A 26,280-nucleotide genomic window follows, 5' to 3' on the forward strand; every position below is an offset into this window, starting at 1 on the left:
AAAAACGGTTGGACCGATAATATGATAGCTTTTCATTGGCTAATTAATATTTTTATTCCTGAGACTGCCCCAGAAGATCCAAATCAGAGGAGGTTACTAATTCTTGACGGCCATGGAAGCCACCAATCGGAGGAATTCATGTGGGCTGCTTTTCAAGCTAAAGTTCAACTCTTTTTTCTCCCGCCTCCCACTAGCGTACTAGAATCAGATTAAACCTTGCTAGAATTAGCGCGCTAGTTTCATTGGTTGGTGTAAAGGGCTTACTCCTACTATGGTCGGAAGGGCAAGTTTTAGCACACTGTCGGGTACTCGTGGGTCAAATAATGCTGTGGCTAAACTACAAGGAGTAAAAATTGTTAGCCACACAAGGGTCCCTAGTTGAAATCTGTACCTGACAGTGTGCTAAAACTTGCCATTCAGACCATAGTAGAATGGCAGCCAGACCCAAATGTACGCTAATATTTTATCTACATATTTCTGACGATACTCAACGGATAATTCTGGATCTACTTTTACAAGAGGTAGAATAGAAATAGTATGTGATCCTACGACAGTACATCAAGGGCATGTCAAAAAGGCCATATAAGGTCAATTGTATTTTATTGACTAGAATTTACTCGAAAAAGCAATGTCGTCACTTGAAGGCCTTTGCTCACCACTGTATAAAATACACAGATGCAAGGCCCGCGTAGCCCTTCCGCGCGGATGATGCACATACACACGGAGAACCCTACCAACGCCACCGAAATGCAAGAATTGGGGTATATGAAAGCCACCAATGAGTAGAATAGTTTTACCCTTCGCCATGTCATAGAGTCTGTGACTTCTGTTCTTGAGTTCTGTTCTAGAGCTCTAGAATAGAGCTCTGATCAATACTGCCTCGCCATTATGTAATGTATGGCCGTGATCGAATGAAATATATCGACAACAAAAAGAGCCAGTAGTAGTTTCCGTAGGGTTTTCGGTTGTGGTATCTCCTATGGCATGGAGAATTTTAATCGTGAGTTAGAAGGGATATTGTAAATTAGTACCGCCATCTCGACAGTGTACCAGTTCTTAAGCAGTCAAGTATCCGATCCGTGTTCGAGTTCGTAGAGGACGCCGATCTTCTTGTAGGATCATTACGAATCGTATCCTAAGATCGTCATTGATCAAGCGAGAAACGTAATTGTCGCCTTCGAAGAGCCTAAATCTCGTCAACGAGTTCTCGATCTAGAGCTTGGTGCCCCTCGATGCGCATATGTCATGCATGGAAGGTATATATTTGCATGCTAGGCAATCGTGGCATGCAGGGGCGACGGTGTTGGAAGACACCTAATCATCCACACCGTCCACTCGGGGTTGATAGCGCAGTTCTAACACCCAGTTGTTATCAAACTCGATTCCGCGACGAATCTTAGTCGCCACTTTGCGCCAGATGACAGGGCTAAGACCGATATCTGCTAAGAAAATCTTCCACTGTTCTACCATGACGATATCGCCATTCTCATCGCCCATCTCTAACGCCTTCAACAGGCCTAGTTTCGGGGCACCGAGGGCAACTATGTAGCGGGGTTGGACGTAGAGCTTGGCTCCGTCGATGACGTTGGCCTTGCCGGACTGAGGCTCGATGCCGCTTGGCAGATCGATCGCCATCACGAATGCCTCGTTCCTATTAGACCACTCCATCAATTCGTACGTCGTGGCCTGGTCGGACTTGCGCAGCTCTTCAAATGGCGTCGTGAGTCCTAAGAGAGCATCAATAATTAGGGTTATGGAACCTTGAGAAGCCGATTCTAGAGCGGTACTAGTATGGCTGACATGTTCGAAAAGCTCCGTTTTCGTGAATATGATGCTACCAAAATTGCGAAGAAGTCGAATTTGTTTCCTGACATCATCTAGCAACTCCTTTTCGCGCTCGATGCCAACGACGCAGACCAGAACATTTACACTGCGGTTTCGGAGATGGCGAGCGGCCGCTAGAGCGCGGACTCCCGATTTGTTGTTGCCGGCCAGCACCGCGATCGTGGGGTTAGTCGGTGGTGAAGTTGCAGCAGCGCGAAGTGTGATCGCAGGGTCATCGAGGGCAAGCATAACAACTTCCGTAATACCGCGGCCAGCATTTTCGGCCAAGAGATCCTCAGTGAAGCCGAACTCATGGCGTGCCACATTCTCAAGTGTCTGCATAGGGAGATGAGCGATCGCCTCGATTCGGCGATTGGACTTTACAGCGTAGAAACCGCTAGGAATTGCAGCGGATTGCTGTGACACAACAGTTAGTAAAATACTTCTCTATCGACAATAACAATAAACAATTTCCGAAAATGGTGGTCAAATCGAAAAGCGACTTATACATACCCCTGAGTTAACTCGACTTGAACCGCCAACACTTGCCGCAGTACTAGCCTTGCGCGATTGCGAACGTCGGTTCATCGACACTCGAGATTCTCCTCGTAGTCTAGAATTACGACCACTTCCCGAATGCTGCTCGGCACCGTTCAGAATTTCATCGTCAGCCTCACTTTTCCAGTAATCGCCCGACGACTCCCTCGGCTTTAAGGTGGGTGTTGGCAGATCCAGAACGTTTTCGGTGTAATGCAGGTTCTTACCCCCAGCCGTTCCCGGCTTTGGCCGGGGAAGTCGGTTATGAGACACTAATCGTTCGGATTCGTCAATCTTGTCTTGCTCCTTCATCTCGTCGAATATCTTTCGCTTATCAAACTTAGCAAGGCCTCCTTCAAAGTCGAAGTCACCGGCCCCCTGCACGTCCGTGACGTCTTCTGAAGCCCAGCCATTATTTGCAAGTGCGTCAACTCGAGCTTTCTGGCTCTTCTTGAGAGCTTTGAACGGCTGGAATGACTCCGTCGATTCTAATATAGGGGTCTCTCTCCAACCTGGGCCTCGGTTATTTCGTTGTGTTGAAGAACTGTTGCCTTCAGCTATCTTGTTTCTACGCCGTCCCCGGCCGCGCGTGCTTCGGGAGCGGTCTTTTCTGGGATCCGATGGATCATGGGGAATGTTGGACACCGATTCAGCCCCCTCTCTTAGTCCATGTATCACCTCCGGGTTCGGGGAGATTTTCAATTGAGCCATGGGCACACTAATGCTACTAGGAGCAGCTGCATCGGTAATTTCGTCAGGAGAATCGTATGTCATTCGATCTGCAGGATTGGTAACAAACGGGGGGTCTCGTTTCTCAGCTATGTTTGGCTGCGTAGGAGGGTGAGTAAAACGTGAAGTCGAGTCCGATCTAGGAGTAAGGCTGAGAATAGCAGGATCTTGAAACGCAGGCTGAGGTCTCTTTACTGAAGGTATCGAAGGGATGGGCGGAGATGCGACTGAAGAGGTAGGCATCGGGAAAGAGATGTTTTGAAGCGGTGTGATGTCATAAACATTCATAGCATCGACGTTAAGTCGTTCATAGAACTGGTTGGTGCCCAAAACAATAGCTGATCTCATGTTAGCTGATATTCATCCATTTTAACGCCATTATTTCAACATACCGGGAGCTAGTGTGAGGTGTTGTTGGGGAACGAGACCGGTCAAGATCCCCTGAATGCATTGACCGGCTGGCTCCTTTAAGACCACCTGATAATAGGAACCCATCCATTGGGCTACGGTAGCTTCTTCTTCCATTTTTGTCTGTTTAGCGAATTCGTTTGTTTCTGTTACGTGAAGATTAGATCTCTCCTGAATCTGCCGTTTTGATGAACCGTTCAGAGCTGATGGAAAGAGGCGGCGATGGATTTAATGACCGGCGAGAATGAAATACGGTGCCTCAAGGGAAGTTGAACCCGGTAGATGTCTCGATAGCACTTCACCAAGATGTTTCGAGGGAGAAATGATATGGATTCTTTAGAATCTCGAATTCTCGTGGTTGATTAGGTAATAAGACTGTCGTATCAGGAGTCTTAATTCGATGCAATAAAGGTCTAGGTTCGCCAAGCCCGTGACGATTAAGACACTCTAGGTCTAGTATTCTTAGTCGTGATCCTGTAGTCGTAATTCCGATATTGAATCGCAGGTTCAGGATGCTGAAGACGATCCCTACCGCCCTTGCTTCTGTCCTTGATCGTTAATCGAGGATAAAATAAGGTAACTTGTGTTTATCGTCTAGATGTCCACCTCTCGAGGTCTCAGTATTCAATCAAGTCGTGGGTCTAGATTGCCGAAGAATCTATTCTCGTGTAGAATATCGAATCAAGGGTGGTATCAAGGTCTCCGTCGACTGGGTAAGCGGAGAAACAACGGTGTCGGCAACGGGTTCAGCAAAACGTAAAACGCCAACTAATTTTCTAGTAGGCTGAATTATCAAGCTTGATGAAACCGAATAGTTCGATGTTCGTATCAAGAGGGTACGCCTTGACAATGTGCCGAGAGTCGTTACTCTGACAGCGCTGGAACGTCTATCGCATCGGGTCGCATCAACTTTGAAGGAATGGGCTGCAGCACCTAAGACTTATGTCGACTGGAGAAGTCCGTCGGAGATAATAAAAGGAATCGCCAATTGTCGTCTGACTGAAGATGAAATATCGCACGAAGGAAATATGGTAAGTGGTCGAATCGGTCACGTCGATATGAACGTAAACATAGGAGCTTTGAATTTCTATGTTGAGAGTCAAGAGTTTAAATCATTTGAAGTAACATTCAATGTTCGTCTTTTTTTGGCCGTCGCCTAGTAAGTACGAGTTTAATGTTTTCTTATCGATAAAGGTGCGTCTAGTAAAAGTGACGCCACCAATCACATGTTAATAAATGCCCAGCCCTACTTTCCCACTTGGGCTTCCTGGGCTGTTTGGGTACCGCATGATGGGGTAGGTGCGAAGCTGTCTTTCTTCAACAGACATCTACGCCGTACGGCGATTATTATATGCAGGATGGAGACACGTTATTTCTGGATGGAGCAAAAAGGGACGTTCTTGCACATCTTTCATACCCACTTAATCAAGGGTATGGAGACATCATGGATATCAAGATCAAGATACATGCAATTACATGCAATTACATACCTAGTACATTTCTCAGCAAATTGCACCCAAGACCCTACGGTATATAATAAATATTTCTTGATTTGCGTTTTTAAGTGTTTAGTGGCAATAATGCCATAGGTAACAACACTTAATATTTGTTAGAGTTAGAGTTAGAGTTCCAAGTTGTGGATATCTTTAAGGCTTTTATAAACCTACCACATGTACCATTTGTGCCATTTGTGCCAAAGCAACTAGCATAGAGGCTGAGGCTTAATAAGTGCATCACCAAACAGCCCCTTAAGTCATACATATGTACATGCATACTTGTTTATGGACCATATGCTGCCATCGCCTCTTCCTCGTCGTCTAGATCAATTACATTCATGCCTTTCCCCTTAGTCCCCGAAGATGCTGCTGATCCTTTGAATGCAAAGTCTGATATCGTTGACGGTTTCTTTGGTTTGATTGCGGTCTCTGCACTGTAGAGCTTGTTGTAAAATTGAATGACTTTGGCATGAGCCATGACTTTGGTCTTGTCGAAACGCAGTACCTGGAGACCTTCCTTGCTCACAGCTCGACTCAGCGCAACGTACGCCTGTCCCTTTTCGAATACCTTGCCGAGATCGACCTTAACTCTTTCCAAAGTCTGGCCTTGAGCCTTGTGGATGGACAGTGCCCAGGCAAGGATAAGAGGTAACTGCTTGCGTGATGCCTGAACTTCGCCGGTAGGTAGTTCGACTTTCCAGTCTTCTGGGACGCAGAGGAGGACTCGATGAGTCCCGTCTGTTGCAGTGAAGCGAACGACCGGATATTCTTTGTTGTCCTTTATATTTTCGATCTCGCGGCTAAATTCCTTGGTTTTATTTCTAAAATTTGTTTCTGCATCGCCTTCATCTCCAGATCCAACTTCGTCGTTGCGAGCACCCCAAATGGCGAATGTAGCCTGATTCATGAATGAGACAACTTTACCGAGAGAGCCATTTACTAATGTATCGTCTAGGTTCTTGATCAACATGACTTGAGCGCCCTTCTTCAAATCCATAGCTTTGGGAGCCATCATGTTTGAAAGTAGTCGGTCTCGGATATTAGCATCACCCGAATCGTTGGCCTCGTAGTGATATACGACTCCGGGCAGGTTACGCAATCGGAAGTCGTTAGATCTTTCAACCTCTTGACGCGTGGGGAATCTAGGATCAATATTAGCATCCACCAAGCGCACATCATTTGAAGGGGAGATAAATACAATTCGGTCACATCAAGCCCATCATTGAAGTTCAACGGCCGCGACAGCTCTTTAAATATCCGGACCGTATCTTCGCTGATTCTACCAAGACGCATCTCATTTAGCATACCAGCGAAATCTGAATTGGTGTTAGCAAAGAAGTAAACTTGTAGATCCCTAGAGGACATAAACACGTTAAAACTTACGGGGATCTCTTTGACGGAAAACCTGTGTCAGCCCGATAGTATGATCAATGGAGGTGTTCCAGGTGGCGGCTTCAAATGAGAATTTGCCTTCCTTCTTACCTCCATCGGGGACGGGGGGTAATTGGAAGAAGTCACCCGTTATAACCAGCTGAATTCCACCCCACGGACGACCATTGTTCCGAATTGTGCGTGCTATTTGCGAAAGCTTGTCAAAAAGCTCACCATCAACCATAGAAACTTCATCAATGATGAGGACGTTCGTCCGGAGCCACCTGTTCTTCGCCTTGGCGTTTCGGCGAATCTTCTTGACTAACGTTGGGACATCTTCTTTTCCGAGACCAATTCCAGCAAAACTGTGAAGCGTCATGCCTCCGATATTACAAGCAGCAAGGCCAGTAGACGCCGTAACACTGAGACGTTCTGGATCACGGGCCCATTTTTTCTTCAGCTCTTGAATGATCGCCCGCATCAATACAGATTTACCAGTACCTGCCGGGCCAGTAAAAAACACACTCTGCCTCTTCTGAATGACTAACTCGATGACATGTTGTTGCTCAGAACTTAAGGATATGGCAGAAGCCCTAGCTTTCTGTTTGGCATGATCGTCTGCAGCGGCACGAATCTCCTCTTTTGTAAGTTCAGCCCCGGATCCGGATTTTTTGTTTTGATTCTTAAGCTGTCGCCGACTTTCCTTGATAGCACTCTGCGACGCATCCCAGGGAAGATCCCCCTTCTTCTTAGCCGCGGGAGTAGCTAGTTTGTTGATCGCCCGGGCATCCTTCAGATCGTCGTTCCGGGCTGGTGGCGGAGCAGGGTCTCGCTTCCAAGTCCCGGGTAAGCTCCTCTTCTTCGCTGGGGGCGGGCCAGGTCGCGGGGCCTCATCCGATGACTCGCGTTTCAGTTTTTTCTCATTTGGCGGAGGGAAAAGGTGATCTGGCGGAGACGAAGACCAAGCCGTCTGGCTGGTGGGTGGCTGAGGAGATGGGGCTTTATTGGGCTTTGATGCGATAGGCAGAGGATCCAACTCCAATGTATTGTCGTCGCTAAAGTCACTCTCTGCGTAGAAGGCAGGCACACTTCCCTTGCCCAGGGACGGGGCGCTCTCAGGCTCAGGTGTATCTTCAAACGATCCGGCGTTGCTCCATAGAGATGCCAGGCTTTGTGAACGTTCAGTGGAGCTTAGATTAGAGGTGACACGAGATATGGGTTTGTATTGACGGCTCGTTTCTTGTGGGTTGGCAGATCTAGGTGGTAGCTGATTGGTTTTTGTTGCCCTCGTAGATCCAGGCGCAATATTCGATAGTGGTTTAGCAGGCCACCTATGGGTCGATGCATACTGCGCAATGTTTCCGTCGTGGGCAGAGGGGCTGCTTGAAGGGAATAATTGCTTTGAGAGATCGGTCTTGGTGGGCGGGGCACGAGGCGCGTCGGCCTTCTTTTTGTCTACGGCTCTACCTAACATTGTGTTAAGAGACCTCAAGCGGTGTGCGAATGCATGAGAATGACAGAGAGGAGGTGTATGTAGAGAGCGCAAAGGTGTTGGGGGTAGGAGTCGGACAAGACCAGCAGTCATACAGGAGTTGGAGACGACTAGGTCTGTAAGAAAACAAAGGAATTGGTGAATTTGGAAAAAGCAAAACCTGGTCAATCATGGCAGCACGTTCCTGCCTTTGACGCAGAGGTCAAGTAAGTGGGTACAGTAAGTACGACTGGGGGGATTGATACAAATCAATCAATATAGAAGTCGCGTTGAGCTGTAGGGAATTATGTGTATTGGAGACGCGTTGATTAGAACAACCCCCACACTAAAAATTGTGCGTGCATTCTGATTGATCCCAGCGGTACCGTCATTGACCCATTATTGGACCACTGCTGACCCACTCGGAAATCAGCTACGATCCACTAAGTTCATCGGCTCCAGGGCTAACTTTAAATTCCATAACGGACCTAGGGAAGAACTAACAAAAAGATACGTCACTTTCAGGCACTCAACATTGAATCCACTAACCATCCACCATTCACATCACATCAATGGATCAACTGTTCAGCTTCAAATAGGCAGATTATTTAATTACCTAACACCTCTAGCAATTCTAGGCTGCTATACCTTCAGAATTTCCATCACATTTCACAATTGTTCATAAACGAAATTGGGATGAGAGTCAATAATATGAGAGGACACTTGACATAACAATGTCATAATTGACGATTTTATTACAGGCATAACCTCACCTTTGAACGTGCCCTTGACACTGTACCTAGTAGTTCAAGGAAATTAAGAGTGATGAGTCAACGGCATCAGAAACTACCTGACGAAGGTGCAGAGGATGAGGAGCGTCGACAATATGCAACGGGGGGACGAGCGCTGGAAGAGCTTGATGCAAAGTATGTCGTCATTTTAAGCCACCATCGTATGTACTCCTATCAGAAACTAATATACCCTATTAAGATATCCAAATCGACCAAAGAATCATTCAAAAACACTCTTCTTTTCTGAGCTCTTCAAGGATCTCTTCGATCCATTGCAAGAGAACAAGCAGCAAACCGGTCCCAAGGTTGTGCGACGCCCAAGAGGACCTCATAGACCTAGTAAACTCTCACCACATGAGTACAAACGCAATGTTATCGAGCGTTTCATATCGAGATGGCGGTCAGAAGTCGGAAACGATTTCTACCCAGCCATGCGCCTGATTCTACCAAGCTCGGATCGTGACAGGGGAATGTATGGGCTCAAGGAGAGCAACATCGGTCGCCTGCTCGTTAAGTTGATGAGAATTGATAGAAACTCCGAAGATGGATACAGCCTTCTTCATTGGAAAGAGCCGGTCCAGTCAGCGACCGCTCATGCTGCTGGTGATTTCTCCGGGAGATGCTTTGACGTCCTTTCCAAGAGACCTATGCGCGTAGATCCAGGAGATATGCGCATTGCCGATGTGAACGAAATGCTGGATAAGCTATCGGCTGCATCTGGCGAGAGCGAGCAACTTCCCATATTTGAGACATTTTACCAGCGCATGAACGCCGAAGAACTGCGATGGCTTATCCGCATCATCCTAAGACAGATGAGAGTGGGAGCTACGGAGAGAACGTTTATGGAAGTATGGCATCCTGATGCCCAAGATTTATTCAGTGTTTCCTCAAGTCTCCGGCAAGTATGTTGGGATCTCTACGACCCGAAATTTCGTCTCACCGTCGGCCAAACAAGCGTCACATTGATGCAATGCTTCCAGCCCATGCTCTGTCACTACCAGATGTCCGCTTCTTTCCAAAAGATGGTAGATAAACTCAATTCGATGAATCGGGTAGATGGTGATGATGAATTTTGGATAGAAGAGAAGTTGGATGGTGAGCGGATGCAATTGCACATGGAAGAGGACGACGAGACCCCTGGTGGCAAGAGATTCCGCTTCTGGTCGAGGAAGGCCAAAGATTACACATATCTTTATGGCAACGGCTTCAGAGATGAGAACGGTTCATTAACCCGTCATCTTAAGGATGCCTTCGCCCCTGGGGTCAGAAACGTCATCCTTGACGGCGAAATGGTCGTATGGGATCCAGAACTCGACAAGGTGCTAAAGTTTGGCACTTTGAAGACAGCAGCACTCGCAGGACAGAAAAACCCACATGATGACAGTGCGCCTCGACCGGTTCTTCGCATATTTGATATCCTGTACTTAAACGATCAACCTCTTACCCAGTACACCTTGCGAGATCGCCGAAAAGCACTCGAAAAGGCCGTTCTAGGTGTACCATATAGATTGGAAGTCCACAAGTATGATACAGCTACCTCAGCAGAGGTGATCGAGCCTATGCTCCGGAAAATTGTCTCTGACGCTTCCGAAGGGTTGGTCATCAAAAACCCGCGGTCCATGTATTCCTTGGCAGACCGGAGCGATAACTGGATCAAAGTCAAACCCGAATACATGAGCGGCTTCGGTGAGTCGGTAGACGTCGTTATTATAGGTGGATATTACGGGAAGGGTCATCGTGGCGGTGCGATCGGATCCTATCTCTGCGGCCTCCGAGCTTCAGAGAACGACATAAAAGCTGGAGCTAACCCGGAGACATGCTTTAGCTTCGTCAAGGTGGGCGGTGGTTTTCGTGCGGAAGATTTTGCGGATATCCGACACCATACAGATGGGAAATGGAAGCAATGGGACTCGAAAAAGCCGCCGAGTAAATACATTCAGCTGGCTGGTGGGGAGAGACACCAAATTCTCAGACCTGACGAGTGGATTCGCCCGAGCGATTCTATCGTCATATCCGTGAAAGCTGCCAGTGCCGGGGAGTCAGATCAGTTTGCTACGGGTATAACTTTGCGATTTCCACGGTTCAAGGGTATACGGTTTGACCGAAGCTGGGACTCGTGTCTAGATTTTCAAGGATTCGTGGACATGAAGTCTCGCGCTGAGAAGGAGAATGAGGAAAAGACTATGAATATGGAGTCGCGCCGGAAACGGTCGGCCAAGAGAGTCAAAAAGGATATCATCATCGCCGGTCAAGATAACATCGCACCAGCCATGTTCGAAGGCCCTAAAACAAAAGTATTTGAGGGACTAGACTTCTGCGTTTTATCGGATTGCACGAATCCGGTTAAGAAATCGAAGACGCAACTCGAGACGCTGATCAAGGAAAACGGCGGCAAGATATACCAAAGAGCCGATCCAGAAAGTCACATGCTTCTCATTGCCGAGAAGAGAGTGGTTAAGGTGGCCAGCCTGCTGAAAGCTAGAGATATAGATATTATCAAGCCAAAATGGATACTCGACTGCCTCGCGCAGCATGATAAGGATTTCCTACTTCCTTTTGAATCCGGCCACTTATTCCATGCCACAGAGACCACGACTCAGCTTGCAGAAGAAAATGTGGACGAATTCGGTGATAGCTACGCTAGGGATCTAAGTGTAAAGGAGCTGGATCAGGTACTCAAGTCGATGCCAAAGAGAGTAGTAATCGTGGGAGAACCTTTTGATAAGGAAGGGTTCCTCAACCAGTTAGCAGAGCACGGTCATGATATGGGCAGTTTGAGGAGTTGCATTTTCAGGGGCGCGAAAGTGCATTTTGCAACGACGGACGACGTCTCCCCTATATCATGCCTCAAGTTGAAGAATTGGGTCAAATATGGAGGTGGGTCTGTGGTTGATGATTTGGGCGATAAGAATATTACACATGTAGTCGTGATGAGCAGTAATCGGACTGGGGAGATGGAGCGGGCGGCAGAGGTACGCTCATCTATTAGTTCCAGGACCCCTGTTCCTAGAGTGGTATCGCGGCAATGGGTTGAGGATTGTTGGAAGAACCGCACGACGGTAGACGAGGAACGGTACGAACCGTTATAATAATTCACCCTGACAATTCACTTAGGTAGCAACGAATAGTTACATAGGTAGGTATGTAGTGTTGCCAGTCTAACATAGCCGTAATTTATTGAATACGTGCGTCTATATCACTAGCATGTCCATTTCACTTCACTTGCCTATCGTCAAGAACAAGCGATCGCCTACATCTCCCACGCCGGGCTTCAACATTCCGTTAGGTGTCAGCTCGGCGTCGACTCCGGCAACCCATATCTCAACAGCCTCGCTCCACTCTTCCGCAGCGCGCCGGACACCGTCGGCAGCAGCAATAACGGATAGAACGATGATCTTCTTAACACCCCATTCCTTCAGCGTCTGGATGGCCGCCTGGCATGTCCCGCCGGTCGCGATAACCGGGTCTACGATGATAGCCAGACTGGACGCGTGGGAGCCTGGCTCGTTCGAAGAAGAGACGTGGTGAGGGAGGTTGTTGTAGTATTCGACGGGCTCGAGGGTGCTAGGCTCCCGGTATAGACCTAGGTGGTGTACGGGGACCGGCTCGGGTAATATAGTTTGTATAGCTTGAGATTATGTTAGGCTTGCGAGTTATATGATAAAGGGATATATGTGTGAAGGTGGGTGTCGCAGAGTGGGGGTTGATGTGAAGAGTGAAGGGTGAAGGGCGAGAAGCGGTGACGCACCTTCTACCATGCCTAACCCCGACCTAAGGATTGGTACTATAGATAACGCATCCGGACGCACCGTAGTTGTCGTATATTCGAATCCGATCGGAGTCTCGTCCTATAAAATGGGATGATGTGTCAACTATCGAGGTATATAGGCAACTATAACTAATATAGATAGTTACAAGACGTTTCACTGAATCTTAGTAGAGTAATGTGAGAGAGGCATAAGCTACCTTTGGACCGTCGACGGGTGTCAATGCCGAGCCTAGAGCTTCACAACCAAGAATCAAAGCTATCTCGTTTATTAAAGACTTGACTTCTCGCGACTCAGTCCTCTTGGATCTAAGACGGCTCAGCTTAGCCCTCAGGCATGGGTGCTTTGAGACGTGGACGTTGGATGGCAGCGACATTGCGAATTACAGATAGTATCTGGTAACTATAGTCCAATGCTAGCAGAATAGAGAAGATATATGTACGTATGTCACGATCTGTAGATAACTTCGAATGTATGTAGTCCTAAAGAGATGATAGCAATTGTAATTAAAGATCGGGAGTTACGGAATGTATAGATTATGAAGGAGTAGCTGGCTCTTGCTAACTTTAGACCTTAGGCTCCTTAACTGGGCTACCTATTGGGAAGCAACGTAGGGCTATCGAAGAGTTCCAATGTTCCGGACGCGGGGCAGCTACAGCTATCATTCCCCACCATGACAACAGCGCTAAACTCGTTCGCGATAACGGCATTGATAAGAGATATGCTAATACTAGGTACCTCAATACATACACTAACAAATAACAGTCACGCGTGTCATGTAACTCGAGCGTACAAAGTACATATCTAGGTACAGTACATACCCCAAATTTGTGCATTGTCTCACCATTGCATAATTTCGTGTAATGGTTGAAAATCCCTGCCAAGAGGAGAATTAAATCTCACAACTCCGGCACGATGGCGTCGTGTAAACAACCTTTTTGAGACTTCGACACCAACAATTAGACGCCCAATACAGGGCCTTTACCTTGTGGCTGTAGATGTGGAGGGTTGCCCGAGATTTCAATTCGATGCCGTTTAATCAAAGCCGACATTCAAAGTATATGAGGCTTATGCGCGTCAAGGATAGCCTGGATAGATGGTGAGATGGAGGACAACCAATCCGATAATCCCTCACAGCTGAATATCGAGCGAGATGCCGTGCGCCACGATGGCGTCTTATCTACATCTCGTAATTACCAGTCCGGAGCTGAGTACGACGCGCCAGAGTCGTACAAGAATCTTCATGATGTAGACGAAAATGGCGATCGTTTGGATCCCGATGTTCCACATACTGCCGAAGAATTGAAACAATTGGAGACCCGGAGGCAACGGCGTCGGTCGTCCGTCTCACAGTCGAATTATGATATCCCCGATTCTTACGCCAATGTACCTGAGCTAGAGGAGATAGCCCCTATCCCGAGTCGGGATGAACGTCGCTGGCGTCCAAGTCCTTCGCTTGAGGAGGGAAGGGAACTCGAACGTCGGTACACCATCCAGCAGGAGGCTCGACGACATAGTGGCGAAGAACCACAAAAAGCCGAGGAGGGAGGACACCACGTTTCGAGATTAGCAACTGAGATCTACACAATCTCATATCTCATTCTCTTCGCCATATTTGGTACTCTTGCCCGGGTCGGACTCCAGGCTCTCACCAATTATGTCGGCGCTCCCGTTACTTTCAGTTCTTTGTGGCCCAATTTTGCAGGGAGTATGGTTTTGGGATTTCTTGCGGAAGATCGTATGCTCTTCCGTTTCGAATGGGGTACGCCGACATACGAGTTGCAGCTATTGAGGGCGAAGGAGAGTGAGCTCAACGAGGAAACGGGAGAATCTAGTTCTGGTAGGGTAACTATCGATCTTGCTGCAGCAAAGAAGGCGCATATGGCTACCAAAAAGACTATACCGCTATACATCGGGCTTGCCACTGGATTTTGCGGGTCTTTCACGTCCTTCTCGTCCTTCATACGTGATATATTCCTCGCGTTATCAAACGATCTGCTCACACCAGGAACCGGTCCGGTTACTATTCCTCGGAATGGCGGCTACTCTTTCATGGCCCTTGTGGCGGTTGCCATTACCACTATTACGTTATCCATTGCCGGTCTCCTCATCGGAGCCCAGCTCGCCTTGGCCTTAGAACCGATCACACCCTCACTTCCTTTCAATTTCACCCGGAAATTCATCGACCCATTCGCCGTCTTCCTCGCATGGGGCTCGTGGATCGGGGCCATCCTCTTATCAATACTTCCACCAGACAGATTCGTCAACGAAGGAGCGTCAGAGATCTGGCGCGGTCGAGCCACGTTCGCGCTAGTATTCGCCCCTCTCGGCTGTCTTGGCCGATTCTACGCTTCTCTTTACCTCAACGGGTATCTGCCGTCGTTCCCACTAGGCACCTTCACCGTCAATATCTTGGGCACCATGGTTCTTGGCATGGCCTGGGACCTCGCGCACGTCCCCGTTGGCGGTGTGATTAGCTGCCAAGTATTCCAAGGGATCGAGGATGGCTTCTGTGGATGCTTGACCACCGTGTCCACCTGGGTCGCGGAGCTGACTGCCTTGAGTAGACGACATTCGTATATGTACGGAGGCACGAGCGTGCTTGTCGCGCTTGCTTGCATGGTAGCGATTATGGGCGGCCTGAGATGGAGCGACGGCTTTAGTTCGTTGAAATGCTTGCATTGATGAGCGTTTAAATAGGATACCTATTGTTAACTAATGTAGTGCACGCGTCAAGTCGTTGAGGTATCGACGATAGCCCCATGGATAATCTATCCCTTCTAGAAGAAAAGAAGTATGGGGTTGGGGTTAGGGTTGGGGTTATGATGCTCACAGGCATCCGCTAATATTCTATCTTCTAAACGCCGTTCGACCCGGATCGCAACAAGCATATTCAAGACCAATATCTACGAAATAGTAGGAGAATTAGACGCCACAATAATAAACGCTTGAATGTTCGAATTGTTGTTCATATACAATAACTATGGAAACCCCCCTAGGTTAGGTATCAAAAGAAGCGGATTATGCACTCGGCAAATATTCTATCGTACGCCCTCCGGTGCAGCACATCTCTTCTCAAACCATTTAGCAAAATTAGTCGAAGGCACATCGACTCCTCTCCAGAACACGTCGGAGGCCCATATAACAACTGGGAAATACAGTGTCGTAGAGACAACAAAACTGATGGCATAAGGCCAGTACCCTTCCTTGCCTATGTAGGCCCAACAAGTGTTCAGCAGCCACTTGCCAATTGTTCGGTTCCCAAGGCCGTGAACGAGGTAAAGTGCGAAGCTTATCCGTCCAAGATATCGGGCTAGCCGGGTGAGGAAGAAGGATTGAATGGATGGCAAGAATACCATAGGTCCGACGGATAGTATAGCGCCAACTGCAAGCCAGAATCTCCGACGGTAAGCGGTCAGGGGCCAAACATACTTGGACCACATGTATCCAGGAGTTTGAGTGTTGTGATCGCGAGGATAGCCGCAAAGGAAGAGGCCGACTACCATCGTAAGGATAAGCAAGGCGTTAACAAACTTCCTAGTCGATGGGTTCTTCGGCTTCTTTAGTAGAACTTCAAGTTCCGCCAACATCATACCGGCGATAAATAGGGCGACGTCCCAGCGCCTGTGGCCAAAGGAATGGGCCATGATAATCCCTTCGACTGTTAATCGAACGGCGGTTCGAGTCTTCGCAAGCCCGACAAGGAGTAGGAAGATAACCATAGAACCACGAAATTCGACAGCGATAGACCATAATTGTGGGTTATAGAAACCGGAAAAGTCCGCGGACCAGTCCCATGGGTTGGACTCCATGTCGAGGTACTCTAGATACGAATTCAGACTGTGTTGGAATGGCTTGCCGTCCACCTTCCTGGGTACATTGACGATACCAACGCATGCGCATAAGAAAGCTAACGTGCTAGACGCAAAGGCTGGAAGGAATAAGCGGATTGCTCGACGGAAGGTGAGCGATGTCAAGCCGGAGAACAACTCATTGTATTCGCGACGATGCATCCGTTGAATGAATCGATGAGAAAGTACGAAGCCGGAGACGACAAAAAAGACCGAGACCATGGCGGCACCGGAGTAGATGAGGCGGATGAATGGGAGCAACCAGAACGATCGGTTGTCCTTGTACCCCCATCCCGAGTTAACAGCCGGATAAGGAATGTGAGTCCAATGCAGGATGAAAACTATCAAAGAGGCGACGCCGCGGACGCCATCGAGATACTCGGTCGCGTACGGCTTCTTCGCCGGTGCACCGGATTTCGCTGATGCTTCGGAGGTTGGCGATCGCCTCCCCAAGAAACTCGGCTTCAGAAAGGTCAGGGATCTCCATAAGGCCGCACGCGGTGAAACCGACTGAAGGCCCTTTCTCCATCCAGACGGCGAACTGGTGCGAGCAAAATCTGCCGTGGGTGAACCGGGGAGGAGGGATTCTTCATCCTCCCTATTGGGGTGACCTGCTAGATACATGTCGACGTTACCCAACCGATACCTCACTCCCTCTTTGTCGACCTATGAATTTTCGAAGTCGATAGGGAGCGGGAGTGTCACTGTCCCTGTCCCTCCTTTTAGCAAATCCACCTCCTATTCAAAGTTAAGCTTTTTCTTCACCTACGTAATGATCGTATTGATCGAAATGATGACACAGATCTCGACAAGCCGCTCGCATATCCCGGTCTTCAGCCAAGACTCCTGTAGTGAAATGACGAGATCCACACGGCGAGACTAACAAGACTATCTAATAAATCTATTAAACAAAGCGCGGCAGATCAAAAAAACTAACGACCTATTAACGACTGCTATACTACCCGCATCTGCTGCAAATAGTGTGGGATTCGATAAGAGATGCTAAAGTGGTGTAATTACCAACTAAGCAGAGAACGAGTGTACAGAATGAGACGAAGCACACATTCACCGAGAGCCGGTAATGTGGAAAAAAGTGATAATAACAAAGATACCTTAGATATCTCTACCTCCTAGTATGTAGGTAGGTAAAGATATCAGATATCCAGTCTAACAGGAGGATTCAAATGCTCAATCCTGAGCACTCCGACTGTCTAACATCGTTGTTGTTAAACATGGTCAGGAAAGGAACGTCACATTGGATGCTCCCTTACTTTGTTAAGGCCTGTCTGCGTCTATCTGGGTCTGTCTGGGTCTGTCTGTAAGGCCTCAAGATAGGGGATTAGGAGATTCGCCATTTAAGGATATTCTAGGATATTTCTAGATATCCTCACAAGTGCCTCATCACGCTCAACACCAACTGCACCATCAGAATGAGGACCGCCCAACTGGTAGAAAGCCAAGGTCGATCGCGGAAAGATTAAGATTCAGGGCTCAGGCGGTATATCGTCAAGCCGCCAATCATAAGCGACGGGAATACCGGATCTGCAAGTAACAGAGCCGAAAAGGCTTAGCATACGTCGTGCCAAGAGGTGTGGTATTGCATGCCAAGCCGTTGCGTTGTCGCAGGCTCGTGAGCCCTGCAGATAGTATTTTTTTTATTACCTATTATTCCTTTTTTATTATTCCCATCCCATAACATATAATTATTTTATATGTGCATACATATTACTCTCTTCCCCCTAATAGCCCATAAACTTATCAGAGGTCGATCACTTCTATAACGATATTAGCCTCTCGAGATAGTCATGCGTCTGATCAAATAGCAGCACTCCATTAGACAACTCAATAGCCCCATACGGAAGGTCTCTCGAAGAGGTTTCGCCGCACGCGACTTCAATGGAAGCGAAAGCTGACTGTGGCACGTGTGCGATTCCCCAGAAAAGAAGGAGATGAAGACCACATCGGACTTCAATGGATCTCAAACTACTCAAGCTAACTCAAGCTACTATCAAACGTCTGATAACACATCGATGATCGGAATGACGAGCTTAAGTGAAAAGATTAGGACTTGAGGAGTCAAAGTAAGGGACACCATGACTCCGAAAAAAAGACTCAGAAGACCACAGCAATTTGTGTGAGGTAATGCAGATTCGTATGTACGTTACTCAATAAACCCAACTTGTCAAAGTTCTCGCGTCTCCCGAAGTCTCCCAAGTCTCCCAAGTCTCCCAAGTCTCCCAAGTCTCCCAAGTCTGCTTTAAGTCTCCTGAATCTGCTGAGTCTCCTAAAATTTGTTGTTACTATAGCCCGACTGGGGCAATTCTATGCATTATATGAACGTGTTCGAGCTTGTGATTGGTTAGCTAACCTTCATCTCGTCCGAATACAGAAAACCTTGTCCCCTGGATCTTTGCATTTTTGCATTTTTTTCTTCTTATCGTCACATCCATGACACCATGACGTGGGGGAAGAGTGGTGACCTTCGAGTTAGTTGCTTGGCGGCTCTGTAAACCTGGAATGGAAGGCCGTTTTCTATTATCCCAGAAGTTGGGATCTTCGCCATGCAAATTCGGTACATCTTCGCTACCATGGACCTTGCAGACCATGCAGGTCCCCTTTCGTCCCCCTCTGCCGAGTCCTAAGCAACCCAAGCAGCCAAGATGATTCGTCCGCCCTCCCGCTTTGTGAAAAATTTAGGGATGTGGGCTTCGTTGCCGACATTGGACATCAGACTTACCTACATTGGAACATCGATAATGTTAGTCCGCGGCTGGTCCGTCTGAGTAGGCAAGTGCTCGTGTGCTGTCGATCCGTTTCCTATACTGCTTGCTCGGTCTGCTTTCTACTTGCCTTTGAGAGTTCTTTCTCGTTGATAGATGCAACCATCGTGAGACCATACCTTTCGACCTGATAACAGTCATGAGCATTTCGACGTCGAGATTGGCTTTCTCAAGGTGACGCCCCTGTAGTTATCCGGACCGAACATGTGAGAAACGGAACACGCGAATCACGATCGTTACGTTACGGCAACTCAGTTGTCATTCCACTCATTTAGCTTGCGCATTCACGAGACAGAGTTTCCTCCGGGGATAATCTGGAATACTTGATAGGGAAGGACTTTTACCTTCTATCGTTGGAACAAAATCCTTAAACGAATCATCTGGCATTCCTCACTTACGATAAGAACGGACGCCAAGTCGGAAAAATCCTGCAACATATCTCAGGATGGTGTGGTCAGGCGAGAACTTGTCTATACCTCGCCGGAGCCAGAGTCAAAGTCCAGTCGAATACTCTCCGACCATACTGTCGCCAAGGATGTTACCTCGACTTTTCATAAAAGTCCCTAGCTCTCCTACCATAGAACAAGGGACATTCACATCACGACGGATACGGAGAATACTATGTTTTACCATCTTCATAACATTAATATGGGTGTTAATAGAGAATAAGTGGGAGTCGGTCGAGTCGGATGGCCAGAGTTATACTACCTTCCAGCTGATGCGCCATGCCGCGCTCGAGAGTACGCCATCTCAATGGGTTGGTGGTGGTGCCGTCGTAATGACAAAGGGCAGCGGCGAGGACGAAAAGGAAAACCCTCAGCCGGCGAAGGACGAAAAGGCACTTTATCACGGTCTACCTGACGTTATTCGAATATCATTCGAGGAAGCAGTTAAAGACATCAAGTTAGACGGGTGGGAGGACGAGTGGTTCTCTTCAGGTCATTTTAATGTCGATAAGCATGGCCCGCTAGCCGAGCCGAAGATCGACTTCGTCTATAATTGGGTTAACGGCACCGAGGATGCTTTTAAAGATATTCGACATACTTATGAATTAGAGTCACCCCTCAATGATCGGGAAGGGAAGTGGATTTCGCAACACAGCATCAACCGATATCGTGACTGGGACGAGTTGAAATATTCCCTCCGCAGTCTTGACGTATACGCTAAGGGGTTCGTCAACAAGATTCAACTCCTAGTGAATTCAGTCACCAATGGCTCTTACGACAAGGATGGCAAGAATATGCGTCCTCAGCGGCCGATATGGCTTAAAAACGACCTGAACACCAATGAACATGTTCAGGTTCTTAGTCACGAATCCTTCTTCCGAGAACAGGAAAAGGAATGCTTACCTACCTTCAACTCACTTTCCATCGAGTCACAAATATACATGACTCCGTCTACGACTGACCAACTTGTGGCATTATCGGATGATATGTTCCTGGGTATGCCTCACGCCGCTTCCGATTTCTACTCGCCCTTATTCGGGCACACAATGGGCTTTAAGCCCGATCATTACAACGTTAAGCAGCTTGGCGGCAAAGACCAAATACCTTCGTTTGGGGAGAAACCATTTGTTTACTATACGTCATACCTCCTCAACCACCGGTTCGGCGAACGCAACCGTCACGTTCAAGCTCACTTTACCCACTCCGTCTCCCGCCAAGTAATGGAGGAAGCCATGTCTTCCTTCCCGCAGCCGTCTGCCAAGGGCGCCTGTGAGCGATTCCGCGGGGAGTCCAAATTTCAAATCTACCCGTGGTTCGCTAGCTTTCATTACACCATCGAGAGATTCCGGGAGGCCTTACTCTGGTCCTTCATTATGTCCCGGTCCGACAAGAACACGGACGGGTATCTCGATTGGACGGAACGCCAGCACGTTCTAGAAGCCATGGAGCCAGGCTGGCGACAATTAGCCAGCAAAGACGCATCTAAGCCAGCAGCGCAAAGCCCGGATCGGGACCGGATGTACTACAAACTCCCCCAGATTCTCCAAAGAGCGGGCCTACAACCACCCCAAGCAAACATAAACATACTATGGACATCGCTCGATGGACCCGAGACGATCCGCAATATCAAATGCAACGACTTCAGCGTAGACAAGTGCTTCGGCGACTCCTTCGGATCACCTCTATCTGATTCCACAACAAGAAACCCCGATTTCACCGCCTCTAACATATTCTCGCGCCTCTCATACCAGCACCCGCAATGTGGTGACTGTTTAATAAAATTCCTCCTCGCCTCCACGCCACGAGGACTAGAGCCGCTCCTCCCACCCAAGAGCGCCAAGCCGCACGACCGCGAGGTAATCGTCAAAGCGCTGCGGAAATACCAGCACACTATCGTTGATACGGACGCGATGAAATTCGTCATGGTGAAGGATGCCGAGCAAGCGGAGACGGAGTTGCTAGAGCGCACGATACGGCGGGGTAAAGTTTTCGGACAGTGGTGTCTAAACGACGACGTGATGACGGAGAGCGCGCAGGAAGTCGGTCGCGTGCGCGACGTCATGGCGCAGGTCTTCGAGGACCTGTGGCCTAGTCGGGGGCGCTGGGAGAAGGATGATGGAGAGGTGGATGTGGATGTAGACGAGAAGCTATTAGAGAACGACGAGGTGGTGGTGGAGGAGCCGTAGATGTATTTGTCTGTTTGTTTGGGTGCATTATTTAGGCGATGGTGGCAGTCTTGTGGCATACAATCTACATACTAGTGTAGGGAGGGTCGTAGGTTTAAGGGCGGATACCCAAATACTTCTTTACGCAGAGCGTTAAAGAGGAAGAAAAAACAAACTTTTATATAATCGTTGTATTTACCTACTCTCGAGATACCACATTTTTTGCATCGGTGTTTACCCACATACATACATATATAGATTCTTTATGAATTATTGCGTTTGACGCCATTTAGCTGGGACGAAATCTGTCCTCTTGTTCTTGTGTCTTGAAGTACGTAGATATTTCGTGGTTAACAACTCGAGCTTCTATTTACATGCACGTCATACTTCCACCAGGAGCCTACAAAATCATATAAACGTGAGGCTTCACTTCCACTCCAAAACAAGAAATTCCCAAGCCGTCAAGAACAGCCAAGACACTCGTCACACCCCATCTACAACTCCGGACGGCAGCGTAACACAGCAGCATCAGCAGTAACACACGCATGCCGAGCAACCTGATCGTGTGCGACGACGCTAGATCAAGATCCATCGCTACCCACCCATCCACCCATCCACCTACAGGGAAGCGGGAAGCCTCCCCAGCGCCGGCAGAAGCACCCGGGACCGAGATAGAGGATAGGTACAGTAAGCAAAAGCAAAGCCGAGCCGAAGTTGGGCGAAGATTGGATGGGTCAATATACGACATCCGGCGCCACGATGAGCAAGTGATGGTTATGAATGTACTTACGAAGTACTTATCTAGGTCTAAGTAAGGTAATTATGTATTTAAATTAGGACAAGACTGGAATAGCCTACCTTACTGAGCCGTTAGAATACGGGATATTGGGAGAACAACAATTTACGAAAACGACGGTTATGTATATCGATTCGTTTTCGTTTTACATGCGTCGATACATACAGCGTACTGTACGTCTCTTATTGGTTGTTGGTTGTTAGTTCCATTACCGCATACCCCCAAACAAACGTTCGTCCTCCAAAGCGACCACCAGCCCCTTTCGACCAAACACGCATATTTAAAATCCAGTAAATTCCCACAGTTCAATCAATTTTGCTATTCCCTAAGCCGAGGCTACCCCCAATCATTAGGTATGCATACTGCTCTATAAACCTTTCTTAGAATAGATGAGCGCGCCCGTTATAGAAGTCCGTTAACACAGTCCTTACATACAAGCCACCTACCAAAGTAGGTATTGCTCGATATAACGTAACATCAATTCCGCGAGAACCTAGATACCTAAGTGGTCCTTCAGCATTAGCGCAACGAAGCGCATGATGGATGTGCAAACAGATATTCAAGCCACCGATCTTCAAGACTTTCTCCGCCCATCCGAGCCATGAGTCACGCCGGCATCGTGGAGCCCCCAATACCACGTCTATACCTCGAACTTCAAACCTCACACTATGACGGAAGTCTCGTAAATGAATATCGTTCATTCAAAATCATAAAATATTTCTTTTCTAAAGCAAATAAACATCGCTTGCTCGTATCTCAAAATACCCCCACCACAGCCACCGCCCCCCAAAGCGTCGCAACCCCCAACCACAACCCCAACCCCCACTTAACACTATTCCTCGATCCCGCGCTCTTCGCCGTCACTTGGTCAGCGCCGCTCGTCGCGGTGATAGGCGACGTAGTCTTCGCAGCCCCGGATCCCGTCGCGGTAGCGGATCCGCCCGTAGCCGTCGACGCCGCGTTCTTGGCCGCCGGCGCGGCGCAGTCGCCCTTGATAGTCGCCATGTTCGTCTGTGGCGTGATCTCTACTTCGTTCGTGCCGCAGTTAACGTACGGGGCTAGGTGTATCGCGTTATTGGTCTGGTCGAAGACGGCTGTGGGAAGTCTTGTTAGTTTTGATTTCCTATCCAAACGAGAATGACCTTCTTAAGACCTTAGGAGATATTAGTAGGTAGGCCTCGACTTACCGTAAGCAGAACGCAGCATAGTATCCCCGAGGAGTGTGAAGTCGTCGCTCGGGCTGATTCCCAAAAAGCACTGCGTTCCAAAACCTGTTGCGAGTTCTCTGACGAGCTCGTTATACGGTACTTTGATCATGACACCGTTGAACGCGAAGTTGAGGGTACCCGGCAGGTCGTTGAGAGAGCAGTCGACCGGGTAAAATCCGTTGGAGTCCGTAGTTTCAGCGCCGAAGTCCGCCGCGATCGCATTCGCCAGCTTCGTCGGCAGCAAGGTGAGGGTGGCGCCGCTGTCGAGGAAAACAGCCATCGTGGTGTTCTCGTATACCTTATTCTGGCCGCTCGGCGGGGTGAGGCTTAAGGACGTCATGTTTACCCAATACCTCGGGACCTTGTCTGGTGATTGCGAAGCCGGGATGATCGGTAGCGTTTGAAGATTACCGGTGAACTTGCCCTTGTCCAGCCCGCCAAATATGACGACGCCCTCCTGCTCATCCTTACTGCCGAGCGCCAAACTAAACGCTTTCGTTCCTGTCACTCCTTGTACCGCCAACTCGTCTATGAAGTTATTATAGTTAATCGTTACGTTGGCTCCGTGGCCGATCCCTAGAATACCAGCAAATTCATCAACCGTATCCACAGCAACTCCAAACTGAACCCCTTTCAGCTTCGAGTCTAGGTAGTCAAATGTTAGATTCTGGATCCTACCACGGTAGGTTCAAAGGGAAACTCACTCGTGCCCGCAAGCCCGATATCATCCGCGACATACTGGATCTGGGCGCTACCAATGCCATACCGCAATGTCTTTGTACCAGCCACTTGTTTGGCACTCGATGAAGATGATGGCGTATAATGCCCTACTGCCTGACAGAATTTGATGTCTGCTGAGCCCTGAAGATCTGAGCAGTCGGGATTCACCCAAAGTTCGAACGAGCCGGTATCTAATTGGACATAGACCTGCTGTGCTGGCGTGCCAATCTCAACTTTCATATTTTAGTAAGATCTAGCGGGCGGTATAAGGGGAGAGGGATTACCAACGTTGTGCATAGTATGCTACATCAGACCGATTGGCAAGAGGCACGGTTGTTATCGCTCGTCTATCCCCGAAGTCTGAGAATACCTTTTTGTTCGTGGAATGTACGACAGGTAACTTGACATAGAGGTCAGACCGGCGCTCGAGGGCAGCGACATGACAATGAGCTCCTATTATTAGGTGAAGGAATAAGATGAGTCGGACTGCCATCTCTGGCAGGGTGGGAGCTTTGAGGACTACCGTTTAAGTTCCCGCATGGATTCACTACGACGTATGAATTATAGATCGGCTTCAAACTTCGTCTATAGTCCTTATCACTGCTGGATAATCTGTCGCTGGCCCAGCAGCTCCGTCTACTTTCCTATATCCGTTTCGATCTATCTGACGGTCCAGGTTGAAGGAAGGATGAACGAAAAAAAATCCGTCTAGGATGTCGGTAAGAAACGAAAGATACGGCCGGAAACAATATAAAAATGAGAATTAAGAAACGAATAAAAATGCCGAGCCGACCGGTCGGATGTCAAATGAAAAGAAAGAGAAAATAACGCCGTAGCAATGAACCACGGCCGATTAGAAGTGACAAGCAAACTAAGAAAGTAAAAGGAAGATCACAAGGCAGGCTGAGGAAGATTCAATTGGAGAATATCGTGAGCTCCAAGACACCCCGGCGAGGGTGAGAGGTAAGCTACCCATTGCCGAGATCCTCATAGGGTATGGCGCAGGGGTTCGAACCTGTTGCGGCTCTAGGCATCGCTAATAGTAAAACCCAGGCAGCTGGGCATATTGGGTCGGTGTCTCTTTAATTAACAATGGCGTTTCAGTGCAACTTGAGGCATCCTCTAATACTGCATATGTTACTACATATGTGAGGTAACCTCGTTTCAACAACCTTGAGTCGTATTCGACTCACAGCTAAGAACACCTTCGTTGGTATTCATTAGAGATCGTTGAGGAAGCCTTCAATGAGAGAACACAAGGCATCTATAATAATACTATTCTCTAATATAGCATGTTTATCGAACGGTAAAAGGGTATGCTTGAGGCTGATCATACCGAATCTTCATGGTTTCGCTCACGTATGAAATCCGATAGAAACTCCACGTTTTCTTAGCTAGCTGGGCGACTGCTAGGTCGACTAAAACCTAAGACAAATTCGCAAATTCGCAGGGTTCTAGCTGGTTCAAAGGGGGTGGCACGAGCCACAACACGAGAACTTGCCAAGATGTCGAATAGGACAAGTCCTACCCGTTTCACGTTAGTCGAGTCTTTTTTTCTTCCTTTTTTTCTTGGACTTTCGCGTAAATGCGTATTTCGTACATAATATCGTAAATTATTTCCGATGAATCAATACATATATGTCCTATTAAGGCTGTGAGTGTAGATATTAGTAAGTTCGACAAAAGAGAGAACGACTTGCCTTTCCTACCTCTTTAATCTAGACGTTCTATAATTTCATGATGTGAACTGTCCCAGAAAGGCTTCGTTTAACAGCACCGATTACCAATTGGAGACATTCCACACGTGTTTCCGCTTCGTGGGCTCCGTCGGTTCGTCTCAACCTGTCCGTCATGTCTCAGATGCAGAAGAACCCCACGTTGTCCATTAATAGGAACAATAAATTGTACGAGCATAGTCCT

The 26,280-nt window shown here is 48.1% G+C and overlaps 7 protein-coding genes across 7 annotated transcripts; 3 read left to right on the forward strand and 4 right to left on the reverse strand.

Annotated features, from left to right (window-relative positions):
• Positions 1 to 1,063: 1,063 nt before the first annotated feature.
• GGS22DRAFT_80093 (YjeF N-terminal domain-like protein) lies at positions 1,064 to 3,855 on the reverse strand. Its single transcript, XM_047968136.1, has 3 exons — positions 3,483 to 3,855; positions 2,338 to 3,428; positions 1,064 to 2,241 (listed from the first exon to the last, which is right to left on the reverse strand). The coding sequence occupies exons 1-3, from the start codon at positions 3,613 to 3,615 to the stop codon at positions 1,315 to 1,317; spliced, it is 2,151 nt and encodes a 716-aa protein (XP_047814614.1). The 5' UTR covers positions 3,616 to 3,855; the 3' UTR covers positions 1,064 to 1,314.
• A 5,732-nt stretch (positions 3,856 to 9,587) lies between these two features.
• GGS22DRAFT_174209 (ATP dependent DNA ligase domain-containing protein) lies at positions 9,588 to 11,756 on the forward strand. Its single transcript, XM_047963039.1, has one exon. It carries the CDS (start codon positions 9,593 to 9,595, stop codon positions 11,714 to 11,716), a length of 2,124 nt encoding a protein of 707 aa, XP_047814615.1. The 5' UTR covers positions 9,588 to 9,592; the 3' UTR covers positions 11,717 to 11,756.
• On the reverse strand, positions 11,757 to 13,090 carry GGS22DRAFT_174211 (PRTase-like protein). Its single transcript, XM_047963040.1, has 3 exons — positions 12,594 to 13,090; positions 12,376 to 12,475; positions 11,757 to 12,255 (listed from the first exon to the last, which is right to left on the reverse strand). Exons 1-3 carry the CDS (start codon positions 12,768 to 12,770, stop codon positions 11,846 to 11,848), a joined length of 687 nt encoding a protein of 228 aa, XP_047814616.1. The 5' UTR covers positions 12,771 to 13,090; the 3' UTR covers positions 11,757 to 11,845.
• A 227-nt stretch (positions 13,091 to 13,317) lies between these two features.
• Positions 13,318 to 15,346, forward strand: GGS22DRAFT_174212 (CrcB-like protein-domain-containing protein). Its single transcript, XM_047963041.1, has one exon. The coding sequence runs from the start codon at positions 13,499 to 13,501 to the stop codon at positions 15,077 to 15,079; it is 1,581 nt and encodes a 526-aa protein (XP_047814617.1). The 5' UTR covers positions 13,318 to 13,498; the 3' UTR covers positions 15,080 to 15,346.
• GGS22DRAFT_174213 (acyltransferase family-domain-containing protein) lies at positions 15,347 to 16,998 on the reverse strand. The gene has a single exon (XM_047963042.1). It carries the CDS (start codon positions 16,867 to 16,869, stop codon positions 15,436 to 15,438), a length of 1,434 nt encoding a protein of 477 aa, XP_047814618.1. The 5' UTR covers positions 16,870 to 16,998; the 3' UTR covers positions 15,347 to 15,435.
• A 2,805-nt stretch (positions 16,999 to 19,803) lies between these two features.
• On the forward strand, positions 19,804 to 21,657 carry GGS22DRAFT_182089 (uncharacterized protein; the record flags this gene model as incomplete). Its single annotated transcript, XM_047963929.1, has 1 exon — positions 19,804 to 21,657. One exon carries the CDS (start codon positions 19,804 to 19,806, stop codon positions 21,655 to 21,657), a length of 1,854 nt encoding a protein of 617 aa, XP_047814619.1.
• A 1,127-nt stretch (positions 21,658 to 22,784) lies between these two features.
• GGS22DRAFT_174218 (acid protease) lies at positions 22,785 to 25,246 on the reverse strand. The gene is made up of 4 exons (XM_047963043.1): positions 24,649 to 25,246; positions 24,345 to 24,593; positions 23,620 to 24,285; positions 22,785 to 23,526 (listed from the first exon to the last, which is right to left on the reverse strand). Exons 1-4 carry the CDS (start codon positions 24,851 to 24,853, stop codon positions 23,189 to 23,191), a joined length of 1,458 nt encoding a protein of 485 aa, XP_047814620.1. The 5' UTR covers positions 24,854 to 25,246; the 3' UTR covers positions 22,785 to 23,188.
• Positions 25,247 to 26,280: the final 1,034 nt, after the last annotated feature.

The sequence above is a fragment of the Annulohypoxylon maeteangense genome, assembly GCF_022496945.1.
Source record: "Annulohypoxylon maeteangense strain CBS 123835 unplaced genomic scaffold GGS22scaffold_23, whole genome shotgun sequence".
Taxonomy (NCBI): Eukaryota; Fungi; Ascomycota; class Sordariomycetes; order Xylariales; family Hypoxylaceae; genus Annulohypoxylon; species Annulohypoxylon maeteangense.

Excerpts from the sequence above, each read along its gene's own strand:
- GGS22DRAFT_80093 (XM_047968136.1), bottom strand. The coding sequence starts at position 3,615 with ATGGAAGAAGAAGCTACCGTAGCCCAATGGATGGGTTCCTATTATCAG. Across the intron at positions 3,429-3,482 it reads ACACCTCACACTAGCTCCCG|CTATTGTTTTGGGCACCAAC; the intron begins GTATGTTGAAAT and ends ACATGAGATCAG. Across the intron at positions 2,242-2,337 it reads CAAGTCGAGTTAACTCAGGG|CAATCCGCTGCAATTCCTAG; the intron begins GTATGTATAAGT and ends GTTGTGTCACAG.
- GGS22DRAFT_174209 (XM_047963039.1), top strand. The coding sequence starts at position 9,593 with ATGCAATGCTTCCAGCCCATGCTCTGTCACTACCAGATGTCCGCTTCT.
- GGS22DRAFT_174211 (XM_047963040.1), bottom strand. The coding sequence starts at position 12,770 with ATGTCGCTGCCATCCAACGTCCACGTCTCAAAGCACCCATGCCTGAGG. Across the intron at positions 12,476-12,593 it reads CACCCGTCGACGGTCCAAAG|GACGAGACTCCGATCGGATT; the intron begins GTAGCTTATGCC and ends CCCATTTTATAG. Across the intron at positions 12,256-12,375 it reads GGGGTTAGGCATGGTAGAAG|CTATACAAACTATATTACCC; the intron begins GTGCGTCACCGC and ends CATAATCTCAAG.
- GGS22DRAFT_174212 (XM_047963041.1), top strand. The coding sequence starts at position 13,499 with ATGGAGGACAACCAATCCGATAATCCCTCACAGCTGAATATCGAGCGA.
- GGS22DRAFT_174213 (XM_047963042.1), bottom strand. The coding sequence starts at position 16,869 with ATGTATCTAGCAGGTCACCCCAATAGGGAGGATGAAGAATCCCTCCTC.
- GGS22DRAFT_174218 (XM_047963043.1), bottom strand. The coding sequence starts at position 24,853 with ATGGCAGTCCGACTCATCTTATTCCTTCACCTAATAATAGGAGCTCAT. Across the intron at positions 24,594-24,648 it reads TGTAGCATACTATGCACAAC|TTGAGATTGGCACGCCAGCA; the intron begins GTTGGTAATCCC and ends AAAATATGAAAG. Across the intron at positions 24,286-24,344 it reads TATCGGGCTTGCGGGCACGA|ACTCGAAGCTGAAAGGGGTT; the intron begins GTGAGTTTCCCT and ends TTGACTACCTAG.